This window comes from Gambusia affinis, linkage group LG22, assembly GCF_019740435.1.
Source record: "Gambusia affinis linkage group LG22, SWU_Gaff_1.0, whole genome shotgun sequence".
NCBI lineage: Eukaryota > Metazoa > Chordata > Actinopteri > Cyprinodontiformes > Poeciliidae > Gambusia > Gambusia affinis.
The window spans coordinates 3091125-3118662 of record NC_057889.1 but is presented as its reverse complement, the minus strand read 5'-3'; the positions used below and the strand labels follow the sequence as shown (position 1 = coordinate 3118662).

Sequence of the window (27538 nt, the reverse complement as noted above, 5' to 3'; positions counted from 1 at the left end):
ATTGATAGATTAATCGTTATTTATCGAACTGTCGGTGATTAATCATCAAAATATTGATTAATCGTCATAATAATGGAATAACTGCCAGATTAATTGTCTTAATAATTGTTAGATTATTTAATTACTGACATATTTATTGGCTTCAGCCCTAATTCTAACCAAATGTCTGTGAAGGACTTGGGCGACCTTCCACCTCCGTCAGCCCTGAGCCTCCAGACGGTCCGGGTGAAGGTGGAGAAGAGAGCCAGCGGCGACGGCCTCACCTGCTCGAGTTCGTCCATCCCAGCCGGCGGGACGCCCAAACTACCAGGAGTCCCTGTCGGCTCGGCTGGCGTCAGCCCCAAATCCAGTCCTCTGGGAGAGAACCGCAGAGACTCCACGGTACGCTTCAGCCTAAAAGCAGCACTCAACATATTTATCGCTCTTCTTTCACGTTTCATCTCCTCTCATTTCATCCTGTCAGATTATATTATGCCTCTCTACTTTGTTTTCTAATAAAGTCATTTGTCATCTGAAAAGAGGACTTTGGACCACTGAGGAGTCTCCCACTAATCCTTGAGTGCACTTTTTTCTTCCACTCAACTTTCTATAAATAGGCTTATTTTACGTTGGGTGTTCATTAACGTTGCACCAATAATTCATCCCCAATTTTCTTAATCTAGGGAGATCAGTGATCAGCCGATACGTGCATGTGAAGCCAATCTTAACTACTTTGGCAAAAATCTAAAAATTAACCACTGTTGTCTTCTGCGCTGCAGTGCAAGAGGTTTGACTGACATGTCATGTCTTTATGTTTCCATATAACAGTAGTTAACTGTTGCCAACTCACCCACTTTCTTGCTATATTTACCAACATTCAGACAAAAGAATTGGTATCGACAAAAATTAGAATCGAGTTTTCATCATTTATAAGCGATAATCATCAAAATGACAACAAATAAAGCCTTGAAATTTTTCACTTTCTGTTCATTGGTGCTGTATAAAATACAGGATTCACTCTCTGGAACCGTTTATACTTCCTGTAGATCAGTACGAAGGAGCAGTTTATTCATAAAACGATATCAGCAGCCATTAAATCAAACTAAATTACACTACTAACTGTTTGTGTCTGGATCCAGTTAACGACGGCATGATGAGTCATTTCTCCGTTTGAAGAGTTTACAGAAAGACTGCGACTGACAAAAACATTTCCTTCTGGGATGTTGCCATAAAAACAAAGACGATTGTTTATTTTCATGGACTTTGGAAGCCAATCCTTTACACTCGCATGGAAACACTGTATATAAAACTGACAGTGTCAACTTTACATTATTTGGTAAATAATTTCTTTTTTTGCAAGGTTTCATAGAAACTTGCATTAAAAGTATTTTAAAAGTGTAAACTTGGTAATATTCTGTAAATAATAACTTCAGAAAATAATAAACTTTTTTGATGCAAAATTCCATTAAAAGTATCAACTTTGCAATGTTCTGTAATTAATTTGATATTTTATGCAAATTTTAAAGTTGCATTTAAAATATGTTAAAAGTGTAAACTTTGTATTTGTTAAATGACACTTTTAATGCAAAGTTGCATTAAAACGGTCAACTTTGCAATATTCTGGAAACGATTAGATTTTAATCCAGAGTTGAATTAAAAGTTGCATAAAAAGTTCAGTATATATTGAATGAAACATCATGACAACAGTGAAACATTCACAAAGACTCCTTCATGTTTATGTCCGGCTCAGCCCTGTAAATAAAGTGTTACCACTTTCCCACCTGTCCAAATGTTTAGATTTGCTGTGTTTCCTCCTGCCTGTAGTTATCTATCGGACCTGCTGATCCCGACGCTCTCAGCCAGCTTCTGCCCGGCCTCAGAGGTCCGCTCGGAGCCAAACAGGGCAGCGAGGAGTCGGTGAATCCCGGCGGAGGCGCACAGCTCCACTCTCCCTCCACGCAGCTCCCAGCTCTGCTCCAGTCCCCAGTGCCTCCCCTCCAGTCGCCCCTGTCTCAGCCTCAGTCTGTCCCCCAGCTTCAGTCCCCGTCGCCACAGCTACACTCCCCGTCCCACCAGGTCAAGCTGCAGTCCCCCACTCACCTGCAGCCCGGTGAGGTTTGCACTCCCCGCAACGTAAATGTGAAGAGAGAGCCGCCAGGGACTCCGAACAGAGGTACAGCCGTCACTTTTTACCCCGGAACTGGAAGACATTTTAAATATCCAGAATAAATAAACTTAACGACAGAAGCAACAAATAAAATTAATTATGAAGTCTCTAAACAAAATAGTTAACCAAAGCACCAAACAGAAGACTTTTATCATCCGGTTTTTGGTAGAAAGAGAAAACGGAGAAAAACAAGAAATCATGCAAGTGGAAATTGAGTTTGTTTTAATTTATCATGTGATTAATTGATTTATTGAGACAGGCCTAGACTTGATTAAACAAATTTATTCTGTTGTAAGAATGTTTTGAGTCACTTTTTCTCAAAAAACTTAGTACATTTAGCCAAGTTTAATAAATTAAATAAAATTTGATGTAACCACAGCAAACGTCTGTACGTAGACATGATTTTTTTGCCTGGTTCCCTCCAGTCTCCAGGACTTTTAAAAAATATTTTTAGTGCTTTTTTTACACCTGATACATTTTGTTCAAATGGGGAACTAAATTGTAGCATTTATTAAATTTTTAGCTGGTGTTGTTTGTTTTCACTCTGCACTAAATCAAACAATCCAAACTAATCAAAAACCTGTTCCCCTCCTCGCCTGTAGGGGCGCTGCACTGAAGGAAACAACATAAAAATCTCTGACAACAATGAGTGCAACTTCCATGAGACATTTCTCCTGCTAGCTCTAGGCTAACAGGTTTATTTTGGTTGTATTTACCCAGAATGCCCAATGCTATAGTTTGCTTCCTGCTTGTGGAGCGGTTTCCAGTTCACTTGGCATTCACATCTGCATTCAAACCCTGTCAGCGTTTGTTTTTTTGATCCACATCAGAGTTCTATTATCATTCACACCTCCCCAAATGAACCAAACTTTCTCAGCAAACATTCCAGAGCTAGACTAAAGTGGACTAAACAGCACCGTTGTGGCCTTTTGACCTTTGTGTTCTGGTTTCAGGACTTGTTGATGGCGTCCCAACCTCAGGCTGCAGCCTCCAGACACAGCCATCGTTTGATTTTTGCAACCCTGCCACTCCAAGCCAACAACAAGGAGACCTCTTCCAGACCCCCAAGGATAGCAGCCCTTTTCCAGAGACCGAAGTCATCAACCCTTTTGCTCCAAGTACTGGTACAGAAGAACTAACAAACCAGTTAAAATGATAAAAACAACAACAAAAACACAATTTAACTGACATCAGATGAAGAGAAACTTGCACTGTCTGACAGCCAGATCTTACCATCAGATAAAAGTTATGAAATTCTTCTCCAGGGCTGACGAAGATGGATGTGGGAGATTCCCAGTTCCAGCCTCTGGCTCTGACTGACACTTTGTCTATTGATGGACATGGAACTCCTTTACAATCCTCATTAGCGTCACCACAAGAGTAAGTGCAAGTATTGACACAGTTTATTGTAGTATTTTAATTAACAGCTTCTCTCTTCTCTACAGGAGTTTTACTCCAATATTTCTGCCTGAACATTCAATGTTGATCAACGTTAAATAGCTTCTTAATTTCCATTATCTTTGACACTCTTCACCATATTTTTGAAGTGACTTGAAGTGAACCTTCCAGACCGCTCAGGTCTTCTGGTTCTGGTCTGCTCTGGATCCAGAACCAAACATGGAGAGGCAGCATTCAGCTTCTATGCACCACAGATCTGGAACAAAACTGTATAACAGGCAAAAGACTGGGTTTCTTTAAATCAAAGCTAGAAAACCCATTTGTATAGAGCTGCCTTTCATTAATAACAACTGGAATATTATTAGTTTTATTCCAGTTTGTTACACAAATAAACCAAACTTAATCACTTATTCCTATTAGGACTTATTCACCTTCTTTGGTGTATTTTCCCTCATTGGGTCAAATAATCATGCATTTTTCTGAAGCGTCTTATCATTTCTATGCTGATGACATTGAACTCTTATGGTTTTCAGCTATTTTTAGGCTGCATGATGTAATCTGATTCTGTTTCCGGGAGCAGACAACGTGTGCCCTGTACGCTGGACGAAGAGCTGGGCCCGCCGACCACGCCTGAAGCCCGAAACGATGAGAAGGCTCTGATCGAGCAGCTCGTGTCCTTCCTGAGTGGGACGGACGAGAGCGAACTGGCCGAACTGGACAAGGCCCTGGGTATCGACAAACTGGTTCAGGTAACCCAGTAAACACCTTGGATTGGCTGGAAATGATGCAGAAAATGGAGGAAATAAAAACTTTGGGTAGTGGGTTTTTGTTAGGTTTCTTTAAGCCATAAAAGGACAGATTCGTTTTTTTTCTGACTGACTGAAGTTAAATCAGACTAAACTTGTTTTAGGTCAGTTAGAATTATCAACATTATTTGCTAAATGGCAGAAAATGTCTTTTAGAGATTTTTTTTTAGTCTTCCTGCATTTAATCTGCGCAGGAAGATAGTTTACCTAAAGCGTCAACTATTACGGCTAGATCAGACCCGAAATCTCTTAACTTTCAGAGCCACATAAAGACGGTTACAAAGTCAGCCTTCTATCACCTGGATAGAACCCAAATTTAAGATTTTTAAGGCTTTTTCAGTGAGTTTACTGTGTTTGCAACTTATTTCCTGGAGAAAATATTTGACTTTATTCTTTTTTTTCTTAATTCTTTTAATGTAGCAGTTGAATACATGGTTTAACCATAATAAATGCCATTTTCCCCCTGTAGGGTGGCTGCTTTGACCCTTTCCCCCAAAATTTCCCATCCCAGCAACCCACTGCCACCCCGGTTTCCATGGAGCCCAAACCGCCCACCTACACCTCCCAGTTCCCTCCAGCTTCACAGGCTCAGTTTCCTCCAGAGCTGGCCGCGGTGGGACAGCAGGGCGTGACATTCGGAGCCCCCCGCGGGGCTTTCCCCATGGGGCTGAGGCCTGGCATGACCAGACCGCAGGGAATGGGCCCCCAACTCAGGCTGCCGCCCAACCAACTGCGTCTGCAGCTGCAGCAGAGACTGCAGGGGCCGCAGCAGGTGAGACTGTCGCTGCTTGTGCTGCATCTATCGATTCAGTGCTTTTAATGTCTTGACTCACTTCAGTGCCTAATGCATAGAAACATTATAGATGTAATTTATTTACGGTTGGAGTGCTGTTAACAAAAGAACAAATTGTTATCCGTAACGAGAGTCAGACAGAAACATTCGTACTTCTTTCGGTGGTATTGATTTGCTGCCCTTTGCGTCCGTCTGAGTCACACTTCATCATGACGAGTCTCCTTTATTCTCCTCATATTGATTAAGAAGCTCTTAGAGAGAGCTCCACTTCCCGCCTCACTCATATCCATCTCATCCTGTCGGACTCTTTACTTACTTATTTTAAAGAGGACCTATTATGCAAACTTCACATTTTGGACGTTTTTATACTTCCATTGAGTCTCTGCTGCTTCTAAAAACAGCTTAAAAAAACCCAAACGGAGACATTTTTGGTAATAAATGTTTTTGTTTTTCTGGCAGTGAACTTCCTGTAAGATTTTTCTACTTTTTTTGCTTCTAAACGAAGGCGTCCGATTAAACGTACTTCCTAAAGTATTTATACCTCTTCTGTCGTTTCACATTTTATCACTTTACAACCTAAAACTTTATTGTATTTTATGCGGATTTTATGTTTTGATGTTGAGGAGTGGAAGAACAAGATGCAAGATGGTTCAAGAATTTTTCTAATGATAGAAATCTGATACTTTTTGTTAAAGTTCTAGTTTTAAAGGTTACGAATTGTGTAAAATTCATATTATGCGCGTTATTGTACTTTCTTTTGGCTCTACTCCTTAAAATTGCCCAACCACTTAAAATAAAAACCACCTCAATATTTTTTGGCAACAAGTTAATATCTTTTTGGTGTATGGAAAATGAGCCGTTTCAAAAACCTCCCTATTGTTAAGTCACATTCTGCGTGCACTGTGCAGTTGCCTAGCAACCTCAAAAGTCTTCCGCCTGTCACCTAGCAACCCCAGCAGAGCTCCAGCATGTTTGGTCAGCTGGTTTTAACCAACCTCTTACCATGCAGAAACCGGATGGTAGGAGGTTGGTTTTGCAGGAGGCTCCACTTGTTCCACTGCATCTGTTTGCAACCATTTTTACGTGTGAGTGTAAACTTTGATTTTTGGGGTCATGGCCAGCAGCAACTTATTTTGATTTAAAGTAACAGAGCAATAAAACGGCTTAAAATATGCAGAACTGACCAGATTAAAATCTTGTTATCCGCCAATGAGTGTGTGCACAAAAATGTAAATGTAGAATGTTTTGTTTAGCCCAGAGACCTATCCTAACCTGTTCAAGAAAGCAAAATAGTTCACCTTTAATAGACAAATTTCTTCTTTCTTTTTATTTTCAGCTCCAGAACCGGCTGGCAGCCATGAATTCATTCCCAGGAGGACCCCAGCAAATGAACATGGGTGTCCGACAGGCGGTCCAGTTACCCCAAATGTCCTCACAGGTCAGTCAGGACATTATCTCTATAAAAAAAATTAAAACCGCACTGTTGCAGCTAAATGTTCCAATGGCGTGTTTATCCGTCGTCATTAGTGGCCGTGCTGACTAGCCTGAGCATTCACAATACACTTTGCTAGCTGCAGCGCAGCAGAGAGCAAGGGATGGAGAATGATTAACAGCACTAAGACCCGCCTCCTGGCTCTGATTGGTTGTTTCTAGTTAGCACTGGGACAATGCAGAAGAGCCCGGGTTTTTCTTTAATTTTATTTGTTGTTTCTGTTATTTTGTTTATTTATTTTGGATATTTAGAATTTCTTCCAGTTCCAGTGTTAAATGTTCATTTGAATGTAAAGTTTATTTATTTTTGACAATATGGTCAATTCAAATTCAGATATAATTTATAATTTCTGGGTAGCAGAGGCAAAATTCTATAGTAATATGTCCTGTTGGCTAGTTCTGCTAATCCAACTCTTATGCTTTTGATGCTGCTCTTTAAATCTCTGTCTTTGCAGAGAGATGTTGGAGTAGGGGATATGTTCTGTTCAAATTGAATATAATTTAAAATATCCGAGAAGCAGAGGTGAAATTCAATAGTAGCACGTCTGTGATGACTGTATCAGCTGTTAGCACGCACTGCTAATCCACCTTATTTGCTTTTGTTGCCCCTCTTTAATTGAGATGAGAGATGTTGGAGTAGGGGATACGATCTCTTGATATCTTATTGACTTAAAACAACTTCCTATATTTTGCTGAAAAGTTACTTTTAAGTTACTTTTATCTCATTTCAAGTTTATTCACATATCTTCTCTACAGATTTGACCAAAATTACTTTGTAATATTTTGTGTTTTGCAGTGCATAAACCTTTGGGACAAATTAAGTTTGTCGAAGCTAAATTTGTTGTGTTGTAAATTGCTTTAGCAGCCGCCGCTGAATGCCCAAATGCTAGCGCAGCGTCAGAGGGAGCTCTACAGCATCCACCACCGGCAGCAGCAGCAGCAGCTCCTCCAGCACAAGGTCAGGCTCATGAGACAGAACATGGTGGCGGGCGCGCCGGCCGGGGGCCCGGGAACCCCCAGGGCACCTAAAGGCTCCCCGACGACGTCTCAGCAGCAGTTCAGCTTCCCACCGGGGTTTGCCCCGATGGCAGGCAGCACCCCTACCTCACCGAGTCACTTCAGCTCCGCTCCGGGGGCCCCGTTGGACACCAAGATGCCCGCCAGGGGGCCCCTGAGCAACCAGGCGCTGCTGGGTGGCTTACAGGGCCAGTTTGATGGCGCCGGGAACCCGACGATGCAGCAAGGGCTGTTTCAGCAGTTTGGAGGGTCTGGTGAGTTCAAGGAAGCTGGGATATTAAGGAGTTCAGGGTTTATCTAATGGGTTAAGGTCAGAACCTGAAGACAAACAATAAGAAAAGATAGTTTACAGACTATTTCATACATCCGTCAATCGCTTCATTCATCCCTTAATGAATGAAGCGATTTGTCTAACATACATCTGTCCAGTAGCCAACTAGCAACCCTTTCGTTCAATTTTCATGTCTTTCTTTCAATTTTTTTGTCCAATATTTGTCTTTTTCTTTCTGTCCCTTTGTCAGATATTTGTCTTTCTTGCTTTTTTCTGATATTCCTCTCTTTCTTTCTCTCCTTTTGTCCAACATTCATTTCCTTCTATGTATTCTTTATCCATTGGTCTATTCCTCTGTTTGATCACTTTTTACATCTCTCCATTCTTATTTCTTGTTTCTTCAGCCTCCATATTTAAAGCCTATATGCTTTTAAATGTTGCATTTACATCCTCCAAAAAACTTGTCTGAGATTTGATTCTGACAATGTTTTGATATTATGAGATAGAAATATATCTTGAAAGAAAAAAAAAGTTCCAGACACAATAAAGATATATTTTGTAAACAGACATTTTAGACAGCCACTCTGTCTTAAGCAGTTTAAAGCAGCTGGATTCCAGTTTTGTGATGAAACGGTTTCTTTGCTACAGCTGCGGTGCAACAAGACCCCCCATTTCCTCCTGAGATGAGTCCTACAAGCCCATTGTTATCACCTCAGAACTCCACCTCCCAGAGTCCCCTGCTTCAGCAGGCACCAACTCCTGGCTACCAGTCACCAGACATGAAGAGCTGGCAGCAGACAGGCCTCGGCGGGTAAGGACTCTTTCTCATTATCTATGCTTTTCTCCTGAACTTATAGCTTGTATTACACTGAGTGTGAACTCCTTTCTTCCCCGGCAGCCTGTTCAGTCAGTCAGGACAGAGTGCAGGGCAGGCGTTTGGCCAGCAGGGGGTGTACAACAACATGAGCATCACCGTCTCCATGGCTGGAGGCACAGGTGGCGTCAGCTCTTTACCTCCCATGGGACAGGCAGTTGGGATGAGCAACAGTAACCTCAACAACGTCAGCTCAGTGTGCAGCGACCAGCAGGTTGGTGAGACCTACACGCTGATGATTAGAAAGATGTTGGAGTAGGGGATATGGTGAATTCAGTTTGAAAAATACAAAAGTTATTCCAATTAGAAATTAAAAGGTGTTATCACTCCTAACATCTGAGTATTTTCAAAAAGTGGTTGTAGATGGTGAAGCTGAAGATGCTAACTGAAGAGTTGTAGCATGCTTACAATTCGTAGCATGTCATTACTAGCTCTAATGACATGCTAGCAGCTCAAATTCAGGGCAGCGCTGGCGATATTTAACAAGTCTGGATGACGTCATCAGTTGTTGCCAAGCACTGTTAATCTATTTCATTTGATTTTTCTGCTCCTCTTTAAGTCTCTGTCTGGACAGAGAGATGTTGGAGTAGGGGATATGGTCAATTCAAATAAAAAAAATATTTCATAATATCCAGGCAGCAGAGCAATAATAACATATCAGTTGTTAGCTAGCTCTACTTTTCTGCCCCTCTTTAAATTTCTGTCTGGCCGGAGAGACGATGGAGTAGGGGATATGATGATGGTTTGAACTTCCTCGTCCATCCATGAAGCCTCCTTTTCAACTCTGTGTCTGCAGGTGCAGCAGGTCCAGGTGTTTGCCGACGTCCAGTGCACGGTGAACCTCGTCGGCAGCGACTCCTACCTGAACCAGGCCTCGATGGGGGCTGCAGCTCCCCAGAAGGGCCCCGTTCCCCAGGGCTCGCAGACCACCCAGGCCCAGCAGAAGAGCCTCCTCCAGCAGCTCCTCACTGAGTGACGCCCGCCCCATCCCGTCAGTTCTCCTTCTCCCTCCCACTGTTCTTTACCGCCGCCGCTGCTTTGGAGGCCGGCGCACCAGACCCATCGCTGTCTCTGTCTCACCTTTCGGACGGACCGGACGGAGTCAGCGGGTGTCGGTGGAGGGGCCTGGTCACTTCACCAGGCCAGAACCTAAAGGAGCAGCGGTGTTATTTAAACCTGCCTGTCTAATCTGTCTGACAACCTGTCTGTCTGCCTCAGCCTATTAAAGGCAGTGTTGTCTTGCTGCTCATTTCTCGGTGACCTACTTCCTGCTTCCTGACCCAAGACAAAACAACTGCGACGTCATTGTAGATTTGCCAGGTTTTCGTCACTGTCGAATCAGGGCCGACCTCCTCTTTCTTTCTTTGTTTCTTTTTTGTTTTTTCTGTCTTGATGACGGCAACGCCCGCACATCCACAGCACCTCTGGCTTTTTATCTCCCTTTGTTTGTGTCGTTTCCGTTCGTCTCTTTCTCTCTCAGCGATGTGGGAATGTTAAGGTTTCAGACCTCAGCGGCATTGTGGGATAGAAGCTCAGTATCAGCTGGTTCTGGGACTGGTCCTCTCTATCTGCTGCAGTGCCTGGTGGAAGTGCGAGTTTCTCCCAAGCTCTGCTTCTTCTTTTTTTTTTTTTTCTATTCTGGTTTTATTTTTTATGTTTTGGGTTGTTTAAAAAAAATCTGCTCTCTCCATCATTATCATCATCATTACGACCTCCAGAACAAGCTTTGACACCAACCGGGACGGACAGATGAATGGGAGTCAGAGGGGATGCTGCTCAGTTTTGAACTTAGATGTCTTTCTTTATTTTTTATTTCTGTCAGAGTATAAAAACAGACTGTTATGATTATTTAACTCTCTTGTCCGTCACATTTTAGCCTCACCTCAGCAGATGTGAATCCAGAAGTCCTCTCCTCCTCTCGTTCTCTTTCACGGTTCCTCTCAGCCTATCAGTGTTGTTTGCCACGTGCATCATGCAGGCGGGTAGTATTTGTACATTACAGAAGGACAAAGACTTTGGGGTGAGCTAACCTATTATCTTGTAACTGCTTTCCTTTTGAGATAAAAAAGAAATGTAATTAATTGAATACTCAGAAAAAGACAAATGTATAATTTGATTCGATCCATTTATTTTTGTTTGTTTTTATTAGATTTAAATAAGTTCTAATAATGTCTGCTCATTTTTGAGATTTGTTTTGACAAATTGTGACACAGCTACATGTTGCAGTGGAGGAGGAAGTTATTCCAGCTTCTAAAAATGTGAAATTTTAAGCAATTTGACTTTGAAAAAAATTAGATATTAGTGGCTCCCTTCTTTTTTTCTTTTTTTTTCAAATATAAATAGTTTTATTTTCCAGGGAGCTAGTTAGCCATTTTTATTTTGCTTTCTCCTGTTTTTTGTACAAAAACAGCACATTTGTTTGTAACCATTGTATAAAAATTATAATAATAGCTCAAGTCGCATCGTTTGCTGCCCCGTGCCGCAGCAAATGACGCGCTTTCCGTTATTGTTCCCATATATAATGAAATTTAAGTAGAGGCTTTAGCGTTAGAACTTCCTAACAAAGATTTGTGATTGGTGATTAATTTAAAGATGTCAGGAATTTGAATCGAGCTTTGCTGCTGTTTAAACCGTGTTCATCCAATCGGGAATTCCTCTCCCTCCGCCTCTGATGATGTCACCCTGATGATGTCACTCCGCTGGCTGCTCACATGTACAGTTTTCTGTTGACTACTGTTGATCGGTCATACACTGTCTCTCAAAGTCATAACAGACATCTTATAAGGATTGAAAATAAGGAAGAAAATCCACTTTTTGTTATATAAAAACATCCCTGCTGAGACGTTGCCTTTAAACATTTTAAATTGTTGCAGAAGTAGAAGAAAAATGCAGTTTTCATTCTATACGGAAATGAATCTGGAAGCATCCAGTGGAAAATTTGTGAATTATTATTTCTCTTCCTTTCTCTCCTGATGGATTGGAGGTAAGAGGCGTCGCATTCACTCGATAAAAGAATTTGCCTTTACTCCAATTCCAACCTATTTCCAATGATAATTAGGTGAATTGCGGCTTTTAAACCCTGAAATATTATGCAAAACTTACATAATGATCATATTTCAAGTCGACATTCCACTTGCCAACTCCTCCAGTGATGCTGTGTGATGCGTAAATCACTTTGCTCTGTTTGTCTATTTCAAACCATTCAAGGCAATTAAAATCAACCCAAATAAAACTTTTAAACTAATTCAGCAAACCAACAGAAACGTTCCTGTTTGTGTTAAAGGTTTTACCATTTTTTGGGATAAAAGCCACAAATAGACTTGATATCATGTTTTACCTCAGTTGTGTTCATATTGGAGAACAATCAACAGAAAACTTTGAACTCAAGCTAAAATTTGGTTTTCAAAAACCCTGACGCCTCCAAATTAAATTGAGAATATTTTTGCTTCACTTCCATGCATTATATTTGTCCAAAAAAGAGATTTAATTCAGCATGGAAAGAAAAAGCTGACGTTTTAGGTAGCTGTGTTTCCATCGACCATTTAATTGCGCAGTTTGACATTTTGAAAATGAAATCCCTTAGTTTAGAAAAAATTATTTGGTTTTCAATGGATGAGGTAGTTTTGGGGGGGTTTTTCGGCTGAATCACAATGTGTTATTTTATTAAACTGCAACAGAAATACTTTTTGCGTCACACGGGTCACATGACCAACAACCGGATATTGACACTGATGGAAACCATGAAGAAGAAGACAGGAAGTGATAGGATGATGTTTCTTAATGACTCATCTTGTAATATAATTATTCACATGTGTTTTAAATTGCGTTTCTTATTTAAAAGAAACACAGCAACTGCAAAATTGTGTTTTTTGACAGCAGGATATTTAAAAGTTTTACGTAGATTTGTAATGGAAACGCAGCTATTGATTACCAGACAAAATAACTTTTTAGGTAAGTTGCATTTGATCCCTACTTAATTTTTTTTACCCAATTAATGTGTTGTTTTACTTGACAGAAAAGAAGCTAATAACTGGAGAAGACGTTAATGGTTTTCCAGATGCCACCCAGAGATTAATTTACATTTTTTGTTTTTAAAAGATTTCAAAATGTCAAACCTCATTTGCAAACATTTAAATTCAAGATCAGAAACAATGAAGAAACTGCTTTTACTGGCAAATTGCTGCTACATTTTTTTAAATCCTGAATGGAAAACGGCAGAGATATTTTCCCACACACAGCGTCGCTCCTCTTTCTCTTTCCTGCATGGAAAAGGCATTCCCAAATGGAAACGGTTTCCTCCACAGTCCGGATAATAAACGGAGACACTCAGCAGCTTTTTCTGCAACAGAAACATGCCAAAACACACACAAAAACAAAAAGGTAAAATGTTTCGTTATGCAACAGCCTTTCAGTGCAAAAAAAAAAAAACAAACAAAGCAAAAAGCAGTCCCTCCTTCCTCACTACAGTTCGCTGGTATCGGGTTTTTAACGTTTGTCTCATGATGTTCATGTATTTAACAGAAATGTGAATGCATATTTGTTCAGAATCAACAGAAAAAAAACTAGCTCCGAGTTTGTGGTAAATAACTACTCGCCTCTGTCATGTTTTTATTTTTCTACCTTATTTTGTTTTAAAGATGATGTATGTTTGTATATGAAGTGTGTGTGTGTGCGTGCGTGTGTGTGTAAGCGATTAATACTGTATATCTGGTGTTCTCTGAGATGGAAACAGGCGAAGATGTTCTGTTCGGTTACTCTTTTTGACTCTTTCAGATCCTGCACAGTTACCTGTGGGTGTTTTATTCAGATAAACTATGCCAGAGAATGGTTTGTTTTTATTTTTTAAAGCGACTGCTGAATGTGATTTTACTGAGAGAAAGAGAGAGAGAGAGAGAGAGAGAGAGAGAAGCGGTGTGGACTGGCTTTTTGTACGGGTTAATTTAAAAGAAAAAAAAGGCCATATTATTTAATTTTCTCTGTTGACAGAAGGTTTAAGCAGAGCTGGGAGAGTGGAGCCTTGGTTTTCAGGGGAAGCATTAAGTTTCTAACTGATCTGTTGGGGTGTTTTTTATCATTTTCTGCATCCGTAGTAAAAAAAAAAAAAATGACCAAAGCTTCAACGCGTTTGATGGATTTCATATGCAAACCTCATCGTCACTGGACAACACATAATGTAGCGGCTCTTCTTCGTTTCTGGCTCTCCTGCACGCTCGTTTTCGTCTTTTCAGAGTGGCCTATCAGCGTTGAAACCCTGTGATGTCCCAAAGTTTGCTCAGTTTAGACTCTGCCAATGCCGTCTTTTTGAGCCCGAAGTGCTATCACCTGTTTACAGGAAAAAAACACACAAAAAAAAAAAACCATTGCAACCATTAGCTATGCACCTTACCTAAACAAGCATTTCCTCATTTGTAATGTAGAAGTTACACTGGAGTGACACTAAGCCATTCATTTAAAGATGAAAACAAACCCATGCTTGATGACCTATCAGCTTTCAGTCTCATTCTTCAACTGAATACTTTATACCAAACTTGAGGTGCCTCGTGTATATATTTGCTGATTAACAATAACCTTGTTTACCAGGGTTTTTTTTAAATGAGAAAAAAAAAACAACACATTTTTACTGTATAAATGACTTTTTTTTTTTTTTTTACACATGTAGATTAATCAGATTATCCCAGGAATTTGCAAATACAATCTAATTCTGCACTTTATATATCTGGATCCGCTCTGGGTGAAAAAGGCCATGAAGTCAGATTAGCATTCGGAGATAAAGTGGCTCCTGAAAGTCTACAAAACTCAGCTACAATGCAAAGTTTGGCCTTTAGATCATGATAAATCATTTCAAAACTTTTTTCCACTTCTGTTGTGTCATATTTTTTGTATTCATCTGAAAAACAAACAAAATATTTTAAAAAGTTGTATTGTTTTCACATCCTAAATCAGTATTTAGTGTTCTGTGCGTTAGCATCTTGGGAAGTTTTCTAAGTCTCTCTTAAGTCAGAACATATTTTCATTTATACCGTGGAAAGTTTTAATTGCCTTGTTCTGAATTATATTCTTGTGCATTGAGGCTTCCAATGGCGGACTAACCTGCAAATGTGCTAATAGCAGAGCTACATTTTTGTATAGGACCTTAGCTGTCAATATTTGCTTCTGCTAAAGATTATTTAAACTGTCCATTTTAATCCATATAAATATCTAAATTGAACAATCAACGTAGGAAGTTATAATTGTTCACAAGTATTACTGGATTTCAGTTATTTATTAGGGTGTTGGCGGAGCTAATTCTTTGCTAAGCTAACTTTGAAAACATTTAACACACTTAGCTTCCCATAAATTAAGAAAGTTTTGTTTGTTTGGCTGTATTGTAAACTTTCAGTTGAATAAAGTTCGACATCTGTGTTCTAATTATCATGCTCTCATTTTTAATTGGAGAAGATTGTTTAGGGAGCAATTCACTTTCCTCCTTAATCTTTTTTTTCACCTCACTTTCTCCACCCGCGATAGTGACGCTTATTCTATACCCATAATGCATTGCTGTACCAGTTTAAAATATACTGACCGAAGCCCTTCCGTGGTTAATTGGCCAAAATTAGCAACAGAGTTAGCAATACTCAATAACTATAAAACTAAAACTAGAAAAAATTATTTTCCAAATAATCAGTACCTGAAGCACAACCATGAAGACATGTGTGCAACAACAATTTTTACCCCGCTGAGATCGATATAATGCTTGTTTTTTATTTTTAACTGGTTGAATTTAGAACGTTAGCATTAGCCAAATGCCATATTGGAATAGCACTTCAGCGTTAGCTCAACTGACGTTTTGGATTAGCGGTTTTTACCACTGGAAACTTTCCGTCTTATTTTGTGCATTTTGCTCCCGCTATAGTTTCTTTCTGGTTAATCAAATTTATTGAAAAATTCATGTCCACTGTCTACAGAAGAAAAGTGAATGCTGAAAATGAATAATTAAAGTTTCAAAAGTTGTGCAACAAGGTTGTTTTACACAAACGAACCTGTTTTTGTTTGTTCTTCAATTGAATTAAGCAGAAAATTTGTTGAAATAATTTTAAAAATCACCATTTTCAGCGGGTTTTGTAGACTTTTGAGATCCGTTTTATGGTAAAAATTTAAGTTCAGGTGAACTGGAGCCATTGTGGGAAGAACAAAAACAAGCTAAAAATTGTACACAGCAGCTGCTTTCTCTGTGGGTTTATCGTAATAACTATGCTGTTCTTCTTCAGGTGACATCCTCTCCCTCCTTTCTGCGCTGTTGAACTCTTAAAATCCTCCTTTCTGGCTTGAACTCTCTGTACATTCCTGCTCCCGGCCGTTTTCTGCAGCAGCGTTCGCTTTCCTCTCTCTCTGTGTCAGTGGGAAGTGTGAGACCTTTACCTCTTACCTGTCCAAACGATTGTGCACTGATGTAAACGACAACGCACCACTCGTGTCGCTTGTCTTCTCTGTTTTTGCTTGTGTTTTATTGGGAGTCCCTGCGGCGGTTTTTTGTTTTTATTTTTTTAAAGTTGTTGAACAACCGGGACTTCCTTCCAGCTCATTCCTAATGCAGGTTTTCGAAACTATTCTCACCACGGCGTCAGTTGTCGACTATTATAAGTGCTGCCTTAAGCGAAGGTTTAGTTTTTTCTCACCACTTTTGTTTCTCTGGGTGGATATTTTAAGATACGAGACCAAGGTTCCACTTGCTCCCTTGTAAAAATTAATATAAATAGATATATAAATATATAGACAAATATATAATATACATTTTACTCATTTCTTTGTCCAGTTTTGTATATAAAACTCATGTAAAGTTTGTTTTTAAAGAGGCATCAGAGCAGCTATTACAAGACAATATGAGTGACAGTGTTCACCTGGGAGAATTTTATGCATGTTATGTTTTCTTTTTCTCTCTCGGACTCTTTTGAAAAACCCTCAGACCCTCCCGCTCTCTCTCGTTCAGGTGTGTAACGTGAAAATAAAAGAAATCTACCTTTTTCTTTGGGAATGTTGTAGACAATCAGTCTCAGGCCGGGTCCAGTCCCAGCGGGGAGTGAGAGCCCTGGAGGCTATAAGACAAACTAAACTCTCTTTAATTTTAATTTTTTTTTTTGTTCTTTTGTCTACTGGAAGTCCAAACTCGGAGGTTTGTTCATTCATATGTTCGTGGCTGCTCTCAAGTTTACACAGAAACACACACACACACCGACACACACTTCTCGACTACACTCAAAACACAAACACCTCGTGCATTTGGTCCCTCTGCTTTTTGTTTCCAAGGTGAGGATGCCAACCTTGTGGAAATGATGCTTTGACTAACAAATCTATAACATCTATGAATGTGGGAATGCAACACATTGCAATAAAAGCACCATCTGAAATGCAACACGTTGGTCTCCTGGTGTTCCTTAAATTTCAGATATTACCATGTTTACGCCGCCGCTGCGAAAAAGCTCAGCATGCATCATCGGTGACGGCGTTCTTTCAGTCTGGAGTTTGATTTTTCCAGGTTTGGATTTGTAAAATACTTGATAATGGTGTCGAAACTTGTTGAAAGCATTTGGTCACAAAAACCTATTTTATTTTCTTGCGTCTAAAACTCTTAATAAAAAGTTAAGTGGAAGGAAAACAAATTGGTAGAGAATATTGAGAGGTGAGCACCTTATAGAAGGTGTTGTTTTGGACTCTTGACTTAAATTTAAAATACACATAAATGATAGATTTTGTTGGGTATGTAACATATTTAAGCCTTTATGGATGTTTTTTTAATGATTGTTTCCAGTAGCAGAATTATGCAACTAAATTAAAACCTAAAAATGAAAACATTGTCTGCTATAGATTACCCAGGTATTTATTTAAAATTCCATTTTAGCTGATATTTTTTTTGCAGTTCTTGTCTTTAATGTGTATTTATTTACCCCCTTCCTTTATTTACTTGTAAAGCCCTTCAAATTACTTGTGTCAATTAAAAAAATGCTCAAATTAACACATTTATTACTTAAACTTACATAAACAGTATACATTTTATTTAACTTACAGTGGAGTAAAAAACAGTTTATTGTAAGGAGGCTGTTGGGCTTTATGAGCAGATAGTTAAAAATAAAAAGGCAAAATCCAACATTCAGCAAATGTTTAGTGAAGATTTCATCAAATAAACATGTAGGAACAAACGCATTTACAGAGATAACAATAAAATTCAATAATATCTATCAATTTAACTAAGACATTTTTATTTAATGTTTTTAAAGCGGACATACTGTGCAAAATTCAAAAAAGAAAACCCACAAACGCTTAAGAAAAATAAAAATCTGCAATAAGTTGATGCTTTTTTTATGTCTTGAAAATTGGCCATTTCAAAAACAAGTCACATTTCACTGGCACTACGTGGTTACCTAGCAACCCGCGCGGAGCCCAGCCCATTACCTAGCAACCAGGGGAGCCACAGACTGTTTGCTCATACATAGACTTATTCTAACCTGTTCAAGTGAGCATAATGCTTCACCTTTAAAGATTAAAAACATTAAAAATCAGTTTCTGCTTTTAACTTAATGTTACATTTTATATTCTGACATTTGTTCTGGTTTTAGCAGTGCCAAAATAGTCCAGAAAACCAACAAGAAGAGGTCTATTTAAGAAAAAGTAAAGGCTTTCTACCGTTTTATAGTTATTTTACTTTTTTCCAGTTGCAGGAGTTCTGGATTAGCAGTCAAAGAAGGAAACGGTAAAATGGCAACGCGTCTACATCCAAGTCTGACTAACGATGCCCGCTTCCTCTGCTTTGTTTTTGGGATTCTCATAGATGGCCTGTTCAATGGGCTGGGTGGGATTCCTGTACTCGTAGTACTCCACTATGGGGTAGGTGATCATGGTAATCACCAGAACAGCCAGCACGATGTACAGTTTATACTCCAGGCACAGGAAGGTGCTGTAGGCGAAGGCGATGACGAAACCAAGCGACTCCCACATGCGGTAGTTGGCGAAGGCGGCCTCCTTGTCCCGCGGGAAGAGGATGCCATAAAGAGCTGCGGCAGAGCGGGCGACAGGTCAATATGAAGGTAAACTCAGCTGTTTTTATCGTTAGTCTTGTTCATGTGCTTTGAAACCAGTTTTGTAAAAGTATGGTTAATCCTTGGGAACAATTTCCAAATGCCTAACGGTGCCGCATTCATTAGTTCAAACATTTCTATACAAATCTAGACATAGATGGTTGTGGATGTCCAACCATCATACTGTCCAAGAAGGAGACGGGTTTTGATCAGAAATGTGCAGAATGACCCCCAGAACTAAAGCTAAAAACATTGTGAAATATCTGGCTAAAGTTGGTAAGACGGTATCAATATCCAAATTAAAACTTGTCATGTACCAACATGGGCTGAAAAGCTGCTCCGTAAGGAAGAAGCCACGACTCCAAATGTTCAAATATCCACAGGGACAAAAATCTCCATTTTTGGGGACACGTTTTGTGGCCTATTGATGCCAAAGTAGAACTTCTTGGGCTTAATGACCATTGTTTAATTTGGAGGACAAACCGGGATACTTGTACCATCGTAACTGTGATGTATGTTGGTGGAGGTATCATGTTGTGGGGCTGCAGGAGGAACTGCTGCACATTGTAATATGGATGGCATCATGAGGAAAAAACATTGTGAAGAAATATTGAAGCAACTCTTGAAGATATCTGCCAATTTATAGAACAAGGTTTTTGTAAAATGTTTCTCAGTAAAATTGAAAATTAGTTCCTCTAAAACATCTCACAGATTTCTACATGAGCAGTAAATGTCATTTAGGTACCAAGCAGGACAAATTACAGCTGTGGAATCTGAAACTATAATTAGTTTGGAAACAAAACAAAAGGTAGAAAACAACAAATATCAGTAGGTCAAACTGCTTCCAGGTTCCTTCCAGGTGTTTTTTCTGCTTTCTGAACATAAAAGCATCAAAGCAGAAGTTTTAGTTTTTTCTTACCATTAGTCTGAGTTTGCCAGATGGCGTCCGCCATTCCCCACAGAGCGGGAAGAACGAAAAACACAGGCAACTGGTCAGGATGAGGCCTCCACAGCAGGAGGGTGATGATGCAGGCCAAGTTGGTGGCACCAGCTGAAAACAGACGATTCCTCTGGTTACAAACATTTACGGCTACCGACCTCCAACCAGAGGCGGCACTACTTCAACATGTTTTACTCAAATAAAAGAAAAACAATGAAAAATGTTTGTTTTTTATTCAGTGGGTATAAAATCCTAAATTTTTGCTCAATTAGCAATACTTCATAATAAAATTACTCAGATAAAATGTAGAGCGTACTAAAAATACTTCTAAGAATTTTTTTCTCCATAAAGTTAAAAGTAAATGTAATTAAGTAAATGTAAGTAGTTACTTCCCAAACCTGTTCATAACCGGCTCTGATTAGCACAATTTCGATCTTTTCACTAAATTAAATACAATAAAATAAAAACAAAACCGGACCTGTGCCACTTCTATACGAGGTGCTAAGTCAGCACTCATTACTGTATAAACATTTAAAATGATCCATAAACGGTTTAATCCGTTATTACTTCCGTAAACGATGCGCTTCTGAGTGACGTGATGTTCATCTTCTGCGCATGCGGGCCGCTTTGTACAGAAGCATAATTTTCTAGCAGTAAGAACGAAAACGCCAAAGAACAACCAAACCAAAAAGATCAGGACTAAACATCAAGACATGCTGTATGAACGTATCCTTATATAAACAGTTTACATATGAGAATATGAGTTTTTACCAAAGAAGAAGAGGGCGGCCCTTCCGGTGTAGCGAGCGATTCTCCCAAACAGGAAGGAGCAGAGCGAATTGGCCGCTCCGAAGCACATCATCACATAACCGACAAAGTGGATCCCCAAAGCGCAGGTTACGTAGTTCTGCGAAGAGAGGCAGCAAAACGGGTTCACATCTCACAGTTGGCTGATGAAACGTCAACAAACTTAAAATGGCAGCAGATAGTTGGAATGTTTTTCTAAGATATTCCTACTTTTTTAGCTTCGAAGCGAAGGCATCTGAGTAAACCTCCAAAAGTAACTCTAAACTTTGGGGGTTTATTTATTTATTCTATTTTGGGGGATTTTATGTGTTGTTATTCTGGACTGGAAGAACAAGATGCAATATGCTTTAAGAATCTTTTTAATAATAAAAATCTGAGACTGAGAATTACATTTGTAAAGTTAAAGGGGATCTATGATGCAAAATTGACATTTTGCATCTTTTTGTACTTCCACTTGGGGCTCAGCTGCTTCTAAAATCAGTCCAAGCACTTAAAAAAACACCAACCTGTTGTTTGGCAATCAGTTGATGCTGTTTGCTGACATTATAATTGTTGAGTCACATTTGAGCAGTGGACCATGGACCTTACCAGAGGGGCCGCTTTTCATTGGCTGATGCTCATTCTACGTGGTCACGTGGGTGGCAGTCTCACAAACACGAGCTTTTCGTTAGCTAAGTACCGCATAATAGCAGTTCTGATACAACTTCTACACCTTGAAGCCTGTCTGCTACACAGTCTTATGTTAGCTAAACAGATCAATATGCAACGTGTACTGTATCTGACACACACTAAAGATTTTATTTTAGCAGAAAACGCTTTGGACTAAACTGTTACTCGTGTTAGCCACTCTAGCACAAAGTACAGCTGGTCAATCAACCATCGCTGTGTTCAGGGAAGCTCTGATTAATAATCCAGAAATAAATATCAAGCCTGGAAACTTGATATCGTAACGGAGTGAATGTTATGTTTTTAACGTAATCTTTGCTCGACTTGCGGCGAGGCGTTGATACGGTAACAAGTGTGCTTAAACCACAAAGAGAGACAGACTAAAAAAATGCGAATGGTTTTGAGTTGATCACCTGTTCGGGTTATTTTACCTTTGTTAAAAAACAAATTATTATTTTTTTCCTCAGAATTCTGACTTTTTCTAAGATTTACTTTATTCTAAGAATTTAATTTATTTTCAGAATTCAGATTTTTTTCCTCATAAATTATTATTTCTCCCTCAGAATTCTAACCTTGTTTTCAGAATTTACCTTTTTCTCAGAGTTCTGACTTTTTTTCGCTTTTCTCCATTTCTTCCATTTTTTATGAAAATAATTTTCCATGGACATTGTTTGCAGTAGCTCTTAGAATAATTGCAAGTGTTACTTTCCATAAGCAAACACATTTTAAATTTTTGTTTGAGGCTCTATATCACAGGTGTCAAACTCCAGGCCTCCAGTCGACGTCCTGCAGTTTTTAGATGTGCTGCAGGTACAAAACACTGGAATGAAATGGCTTCATTCATGGCCTCCATGATTTTGGACAATTTAAGACCTTTTCTAGGACGCATGGACACCCTGTCATATTTTTTCTAGTCAAACTGCAACCAAAGGTGTTTTGTGAGGAAAAGCAAAACTGTGAAATTACCAATGTAGCACCCGAGAAGCGTCCACACAAGCCTCTGTGCAGGTCTGCTGGAGGTGCTGTTGCTACTGCTGGTATTAATAGAGAGTCCACAGTCAAATGCTCCACAGGTGCTTAGGACGTCCTCTGGAATGTCAGCTGGAAAAATAAACACACGCAAATGTTAAATACAGCAAGAAAATAGAGAAAGCAACACCTGCAGAGATGTTGGTTTCCTCTGCTTTTTAGGGATTATTTAAGGGGAAATGTTGTGTTTGTGAGTCTTTGTCTATTGTTCCACTTGTGTTTTAAAGTGGTGGTGTGGCATTTAACTGTGTTTTTCTTTCTTTTTTTGTTTGGTTTGACATCTTTCCTTAAATAAATCAAAAGAAAATTGTCAATTTGCAAAGTTGAATGTACTTAATCTATGTCAGAACAGGAAGAAAATAAAACAAGAATGTCGTTTCTGCAGAAACTCGTCAGTTAATCATTTATAAACTGATAAGAAAGCATTTAAACACGGATGGTAACTTCGTGTGTGTGTGTGAGTGACCTTCGAGAAACAACTGTCGATGCTAAATAATCTGGGAAGTGTTAGGAGGTTGTTGGCATCAGAAGGAAACTATTAGAATGCATACAGTTATTGTCAACAGTCAGAAATTACAAAAAGCCAAGAGCAGTGGTGGGCATGGCTACCTAAAAAGTTAGTTGCACTAACCCTAAAGCAATAAATATAAACATTAGTTCAGCTAATGCTAAAGTGCTACACCAACACAGTATTTAGCAGGAGCTAATGATAGAGCAATACACTAACACAGTGTTTAGCTAAAGCTATTGCTAAAGTGCTACACCAACACAGTACTTAGCAGAAGCTAATGCTAAGCGCTACACCAATGCAGTATTTAGCTGAAGCTAATGCTAAGTGCTACACCAACTCAGTATTTAGCTAAAGCTAATGCTAAGCATTACACCAACTCAGTATTTAGCTGAAGCTAATGCTAAGTGCTACACCAACTCAGTATTTAGCAGAAGCTAATGCTAAGCACTACACCAACTCAGTATTTAGCTGAAGCTAATGCTAAGCATTACACCAACTCAGTATTTAGCTAAAGCTAATGCTAAGCATTACACCAACTCAGTATTTAGCTGAAGCTAATGCTAAGCGCTACACCAACGCAGTATTTAGCAGAAGCTAATGCTAAGCGCTACACCAACTCAGTATTTAGCTGAAGCTAATGCTAAGCGCTACACCAATGCAGTATTTAGCTGAAGCTAATGCTAGGCGCTACACCAATGCAGTATCTAGCAGAAGCTAATGTTAACGCGCTACACCAACTCAGTATTTAGCTAAAGCTAATGCTAAGCACTACACCAACTCAGTATTTAGCTAAAGCTAATGCTAAGCACTACACCAACTCAGGATTTAGCTGAAGCTAATGCTAAGCGCTACACCAACGCAGTATTTAGCAGAGGCTAATGCTAAGCGCTACACCAACTCAGGATTTAGCTAATGCTAAAGTGTAATCTCAGCTTGTTTGTCAGCCTCTAACTTGACTATTACGGCTGACATTAAGCTTTACTGGATCGTCTGCTTACAGATGTTGGTGTCCTGCCCAAAGATGAGCGACGACATCAGGTTTCCCCAAACTGCAGACGACTGGAAGATGAAGAAGAAGATCCCAAAGTAGTGGTTGACCACATCAGCACCCTTCTTATTGTCCTTGGCTGCTTGCATATTCCCAGAGATGGTCAGGTAGGTGCATTTAGCCGACCACAGAGGGGATCCGCCCAAACCCAGGATGAAGGAGGTTGGGATGAGGGTGTACCTGCAGACAGCATCTTAATTTAGCCACATGTTGGTAATTTTGTTTATTTTTTTTCTGTAAAATGCTAAATTATGCTTTTTCTTTGAATTCAGAAGTTTGAGTAGGCGGTAAGAAAGCAGCTAGCTTGGTATATATGCCACTGATTAAATGATGCAAATCATCATAAGTGCAAATAATTAGTTAAGTGCATTACTGTTATATGCATAGCATATATCATAATTATCATTTTGGTCATATTTAGCCCTTGCTACAGTGGATTCCTGGTATTTGAGGGGATTAGGTTCTACAGCCGCACTGCAAATACTTGAGACTTCCTCTAAAATCCCTGATAACTGACTATTTTAATAATTCAAACTCCAAATATAACTTAATATGCATTAATACTCAGTGGAAACTGTCCTAGCGCTAACACAGAAGCTAACATCTACAGGGATCGATCCAAGATACACAATAATATCGGTACCAAGTCGATATTGGTGTTCAATTGACACCATCTTGAAATGTTTTATTCTTTATTTATAACATTATTATTATTTTCTTTCTTTGTTTGTCATTTTTCAAATCTACCTCAAAAACAATTTTGGATTTCACTTTAGACTTCACAGACAGAAACATCAGAATAAAAATTGTGGGAATTTAGAAAAAAGGTAGAAAATTATCTTTACAGAGGCACTATTTTGTGTTTTCCAGCCACATCATATCATTTTATAGCTCAATCAAGTAGCTCATTTATCAAACATGACTTTAAATAAATGTAACTTTGCAATTTAACGGCTTGAAACATGATATAAAGCTAAAAATAATTCATTTAGCATAAAATGAACCCAATTTTAAGTCAACAAATTAAGAAATTACAAACAAAAAAACAAGAAAATAATAATATTGTGCTGAATAAAAAAAACATTTCAAGATGATAACTGGAACTAATATGGATGAATAAAGTTGTAGTTCTATTGGGAGATTGTTTAATTTAAAACAAGACATTTTTATCATGTTATAAATGAACCTTTTCATCAATATTAAGGAATTATTTCCTTTAAGAAGCTAAAAAGTTACTTCTAAGTTAATTTTGTCTTATTCCAACTGTACCAGCAGTGAAAATAATAACAGTTGCACATTTCTGATGCAATTTCTTATCTTGTAAATTTGTGTGAATCTGCACAGAAAAATGATTTTCTGACTCAAACATCCTAAAGTTGCCATTTTTTGTTGATTTTCATGATTTCTAGAGGTTTAATCAGCCTCTTCCGGTCAGATATTTTTTAAAAACTCGACTCTTTACCATCCAGGGTAGAGGTTTCCGAATGAGTAGGACACGTAACAGACCATTCCCACGACGATGGTCCATTTACAGCCCAGGTTTTTGATCATGATGGGCGGCAGGAACATGGAGGAGATGATGATGCCGGCGTAGATGACGCTCAGGGACGCAACGCCCATCCCCTGCGCCGCATTCAAACTGCTCTGCACAACACAAAAATAAAATAATAATCAGAAACCAATCAGGTTTTAAAGGAGGCAACAGGTTTTTATTTAAATGTAACAATATGTGCTGGACTAACACTGAAACTCCCAATAATAAACACAATTTTAGTGTTAAATGTGAAGAATATTAACAGTTCCCGATTTAAATGTGAATTTAATGAAAGATTTTAGCCTATCAACAACTTTTTTTTTACACTAATAAATATTTTTATGCTTAATAAACCACTGGTTTACAAATATTTATTTTGTAAAACACTTTAACTTCAATAATACGCTGATTTATTCAATACAGTAATTCTTTATCCATCCATTTTTTAACTCCCTGGTTCCCAGTGGGGGGTCACCTGGACGGGCCGCCAGTCTGTCGCAGGGCAACACACACACACACACACACACACACACACACACACACACACACACACACACACACACACACACACACACACACACACACACAGGGAGAACATCCAAACTCCATGCAGAAAGACCCCAGGCCGGGAATCGAACCCAGAACCTTCTTGCTGCAAGGCAACAGCTCTACCAACTGCTCCACTGTGCAGCCCATAATACTTTAATTGATACAATATTAAAAATCCCAATAAAATACAAAAAAAAAAATTTTAATTCAAAAATACTTCATTAATCCCAAAAGGAAATTAAATTAAATTGAATTAAATTAAATTAAATTAAATTAAATGCATTTTTATTAGTAATGTGAAAAAATATTAAGAGTATTAATAGTTTTCCATTTAATCAATCAATCAATCAAATTTTATTTGTATAGCACATTTCAGCATCAAGGCATTTCAAAGTGTTTTACATCAAATCAAACACAGAAACACAAAGAAACAGAATCAATAATCAAAACATAGAATCAATAATCAAAACACAACATTAAGTCAGGTTCCATCAATAAATTTGTAATTGATTACGTTTCAAATACAATCGTAAACAGGTTGGTTTTTAGTGGAGTTTGCATCCATTAAAGGTTTACCTGTTACTCTCCTGCTGTGTGATATGGAACAAAATACCTGCTGCTGTTTTTATTCCCACTCAGGCTCAGAATCACAGTTTAAAACCATGTAAACAGCATTTTAATGTGTATTTAATAAAATATCTTACTTCGCCCATCAATATCTGGTCTGAAACCACTCAGTATTTTGAACTTAATGTAAAGGTTTAAGCAAAATAAAAAAAAATTTCAGAATAAATGTAAAGATTTGTATTTTAAATAAATCACAAAGTGTTGCTTTCTGACATTTTTACACTTTGATTTATTCATATATTGTGACAAAGATAGTTTTTATGATTATTTAGCCTTAAAAATTCCTTCTTTAATAAATGAGCATTATTTCAAATTTTTATTTTTAACACTTTTTGAAATAAAAATCAACATTTTAGCATCAGTAGAACAATTTATCCGTTTACCTGTAAGCTCTGCAGGCCTCCATAAGCCGTAAACAGAGACAGAAATCCAGTGGAGACCACCAACACATTCTTAAAGTTTCGGCTGATCATGATTGACTTCTGTTGTTTGTTTGTTTTTTAAATTAAAATAAGACAATGAAGCTTTTAGAAAAAAGAAAACCAAAAAGTCCCGGTGGAGTTTAATCTAACTGCTCTGCTCAAGAGTAAAGTCAGAGGAAGGCTGCTTATGCTGCAATGATTCTGCTGCCTCTGATAAAGTCATACAATTAAAAAAGCTCAGGATAAAGTCCAACCCTCTACCCCCCCACGTACACACACACACACACACACACACACACCCACACACACACACACGTACACACACGTACACACACGTACACACTTAGAAGGTTTGATTACTGCTGATTACTTATCACCATCTAAATCTGTCATAAAAATCTTTTCTGTTTCTTCCCTCTTTTATTTTTAAAAATGTTCCATTTAAAAGCTTTAAAATCCAGATTTGCATATTTTTGTTCTTTTTGTAAACAATAAAAACAACAAATCAGACATATATGATTTCTGATCTTGTATAGCATCAACTGCCCATCTGGGATGCA

At 38.6% G+C, this 27538-nt stretch overlaps 2 protein-coding genes and 1 long non-coding RNA gene across 6 annotated transcripts in view; 1 reads left to right on the top strand and 2 right to left on the bottom strand.

The window, feature by feature from the left end:
- ncoa1 (nuclear receptor coactivator 1) overlaps nucleotides 1-15928 on the top strand; it is a 42584-nt gene extending 26656 nt beyond the window's left edge. For 2 of the 4 annotated variants that reach the window (XM_044106454.1, XM_044106453.1), the window contains exons 12-22: nucleotides 175-381; nucleotides 1804-2152; nucleotides 3100-3270; nucleotides 3412-3526; nucleotides 4125-4293; nucleotides 4820-5122; nucleotides 6480-6581; nucleotides 7497-7905; nucleotides 8571-8733; nucleotides 8821-9010; nucleotides 9593-15928. In XM_044106454.1, the coding sequence (XP_043962389.1) occupies nucleotides 175-381; nucleotides 1804-2152; nucleotides 3100-3270; nucleotides 3412-3526; nucleotides 4125-4293; nucleotides 4820-5122; nucleotides 6480-6581; nucleotides 7497-7905; nucleotides 8571-8733; nucleotides 8821-9010; nucleotides 9593-9772 (2358 nt within the window). In that variant the 3' untranslated portion in view covers nucleotides 9773-15928. The remainder of the gene's footprint in view (nucleotides 1-174; nucleotides 382-1803; nucleotides 2153-3099; nucleotides 3271-3411; nucleotides 3527-4124; nucleotides 4294-4819; nucleotides 5123-6479; nucleotides 6582-7496; nucleotides 7906-8570; nucleotides 8734-8820; nucleotides 9011-9592) is intronic. The other 2 variants (XM_044106456.1, XM_044106455.1) reach the window with 2 other exon arrangements.
- Nucleotides 12948-17179, bottom strand: LOC122825225. Its single transcript, XR_006369599.1, has 2 exons — nucleotides 13944-17179; nucleotides 12948-13135 (listed from the first exon to the last, which is right to left on the bottom strand). It is a non-coding gene; the product is annotated as an uncharacterized LOC122825225 (long non-coding RNA).
- A 597-nt stretch (nucleotides 17180-17776) lies between these two features.
- unc93a (unc-93 homolog A) lies at nucleotides 17777-27169 on the bottom strand. Its single transcript, XM_044107429.1, has 7 exons — nucleotides 26940-27169; nucleotides 25309-25490; nucleotides 23797-24026; nucleotides 22214-22359; nucleotides 20557-20692; nucleotides 19765-19896; nucleotides 17777-18821 (listed from the first exon to the last, which is right to left on the bottom strand). Exons 1-7 carry the CDS (start codon nucleotides 27027-27029, stop codon nucleotides 18538-18540), a joined length of 1200 nt encoding a protein of 399 aa, XP_043963364.1. The 5' UTR covers nucleotides 27030-27169; the 3' UTR covers nucleotides 17777-18537.
- Between the last annotated feature and the right edge of the window lie 369 nt (nucleotides 27170-27538).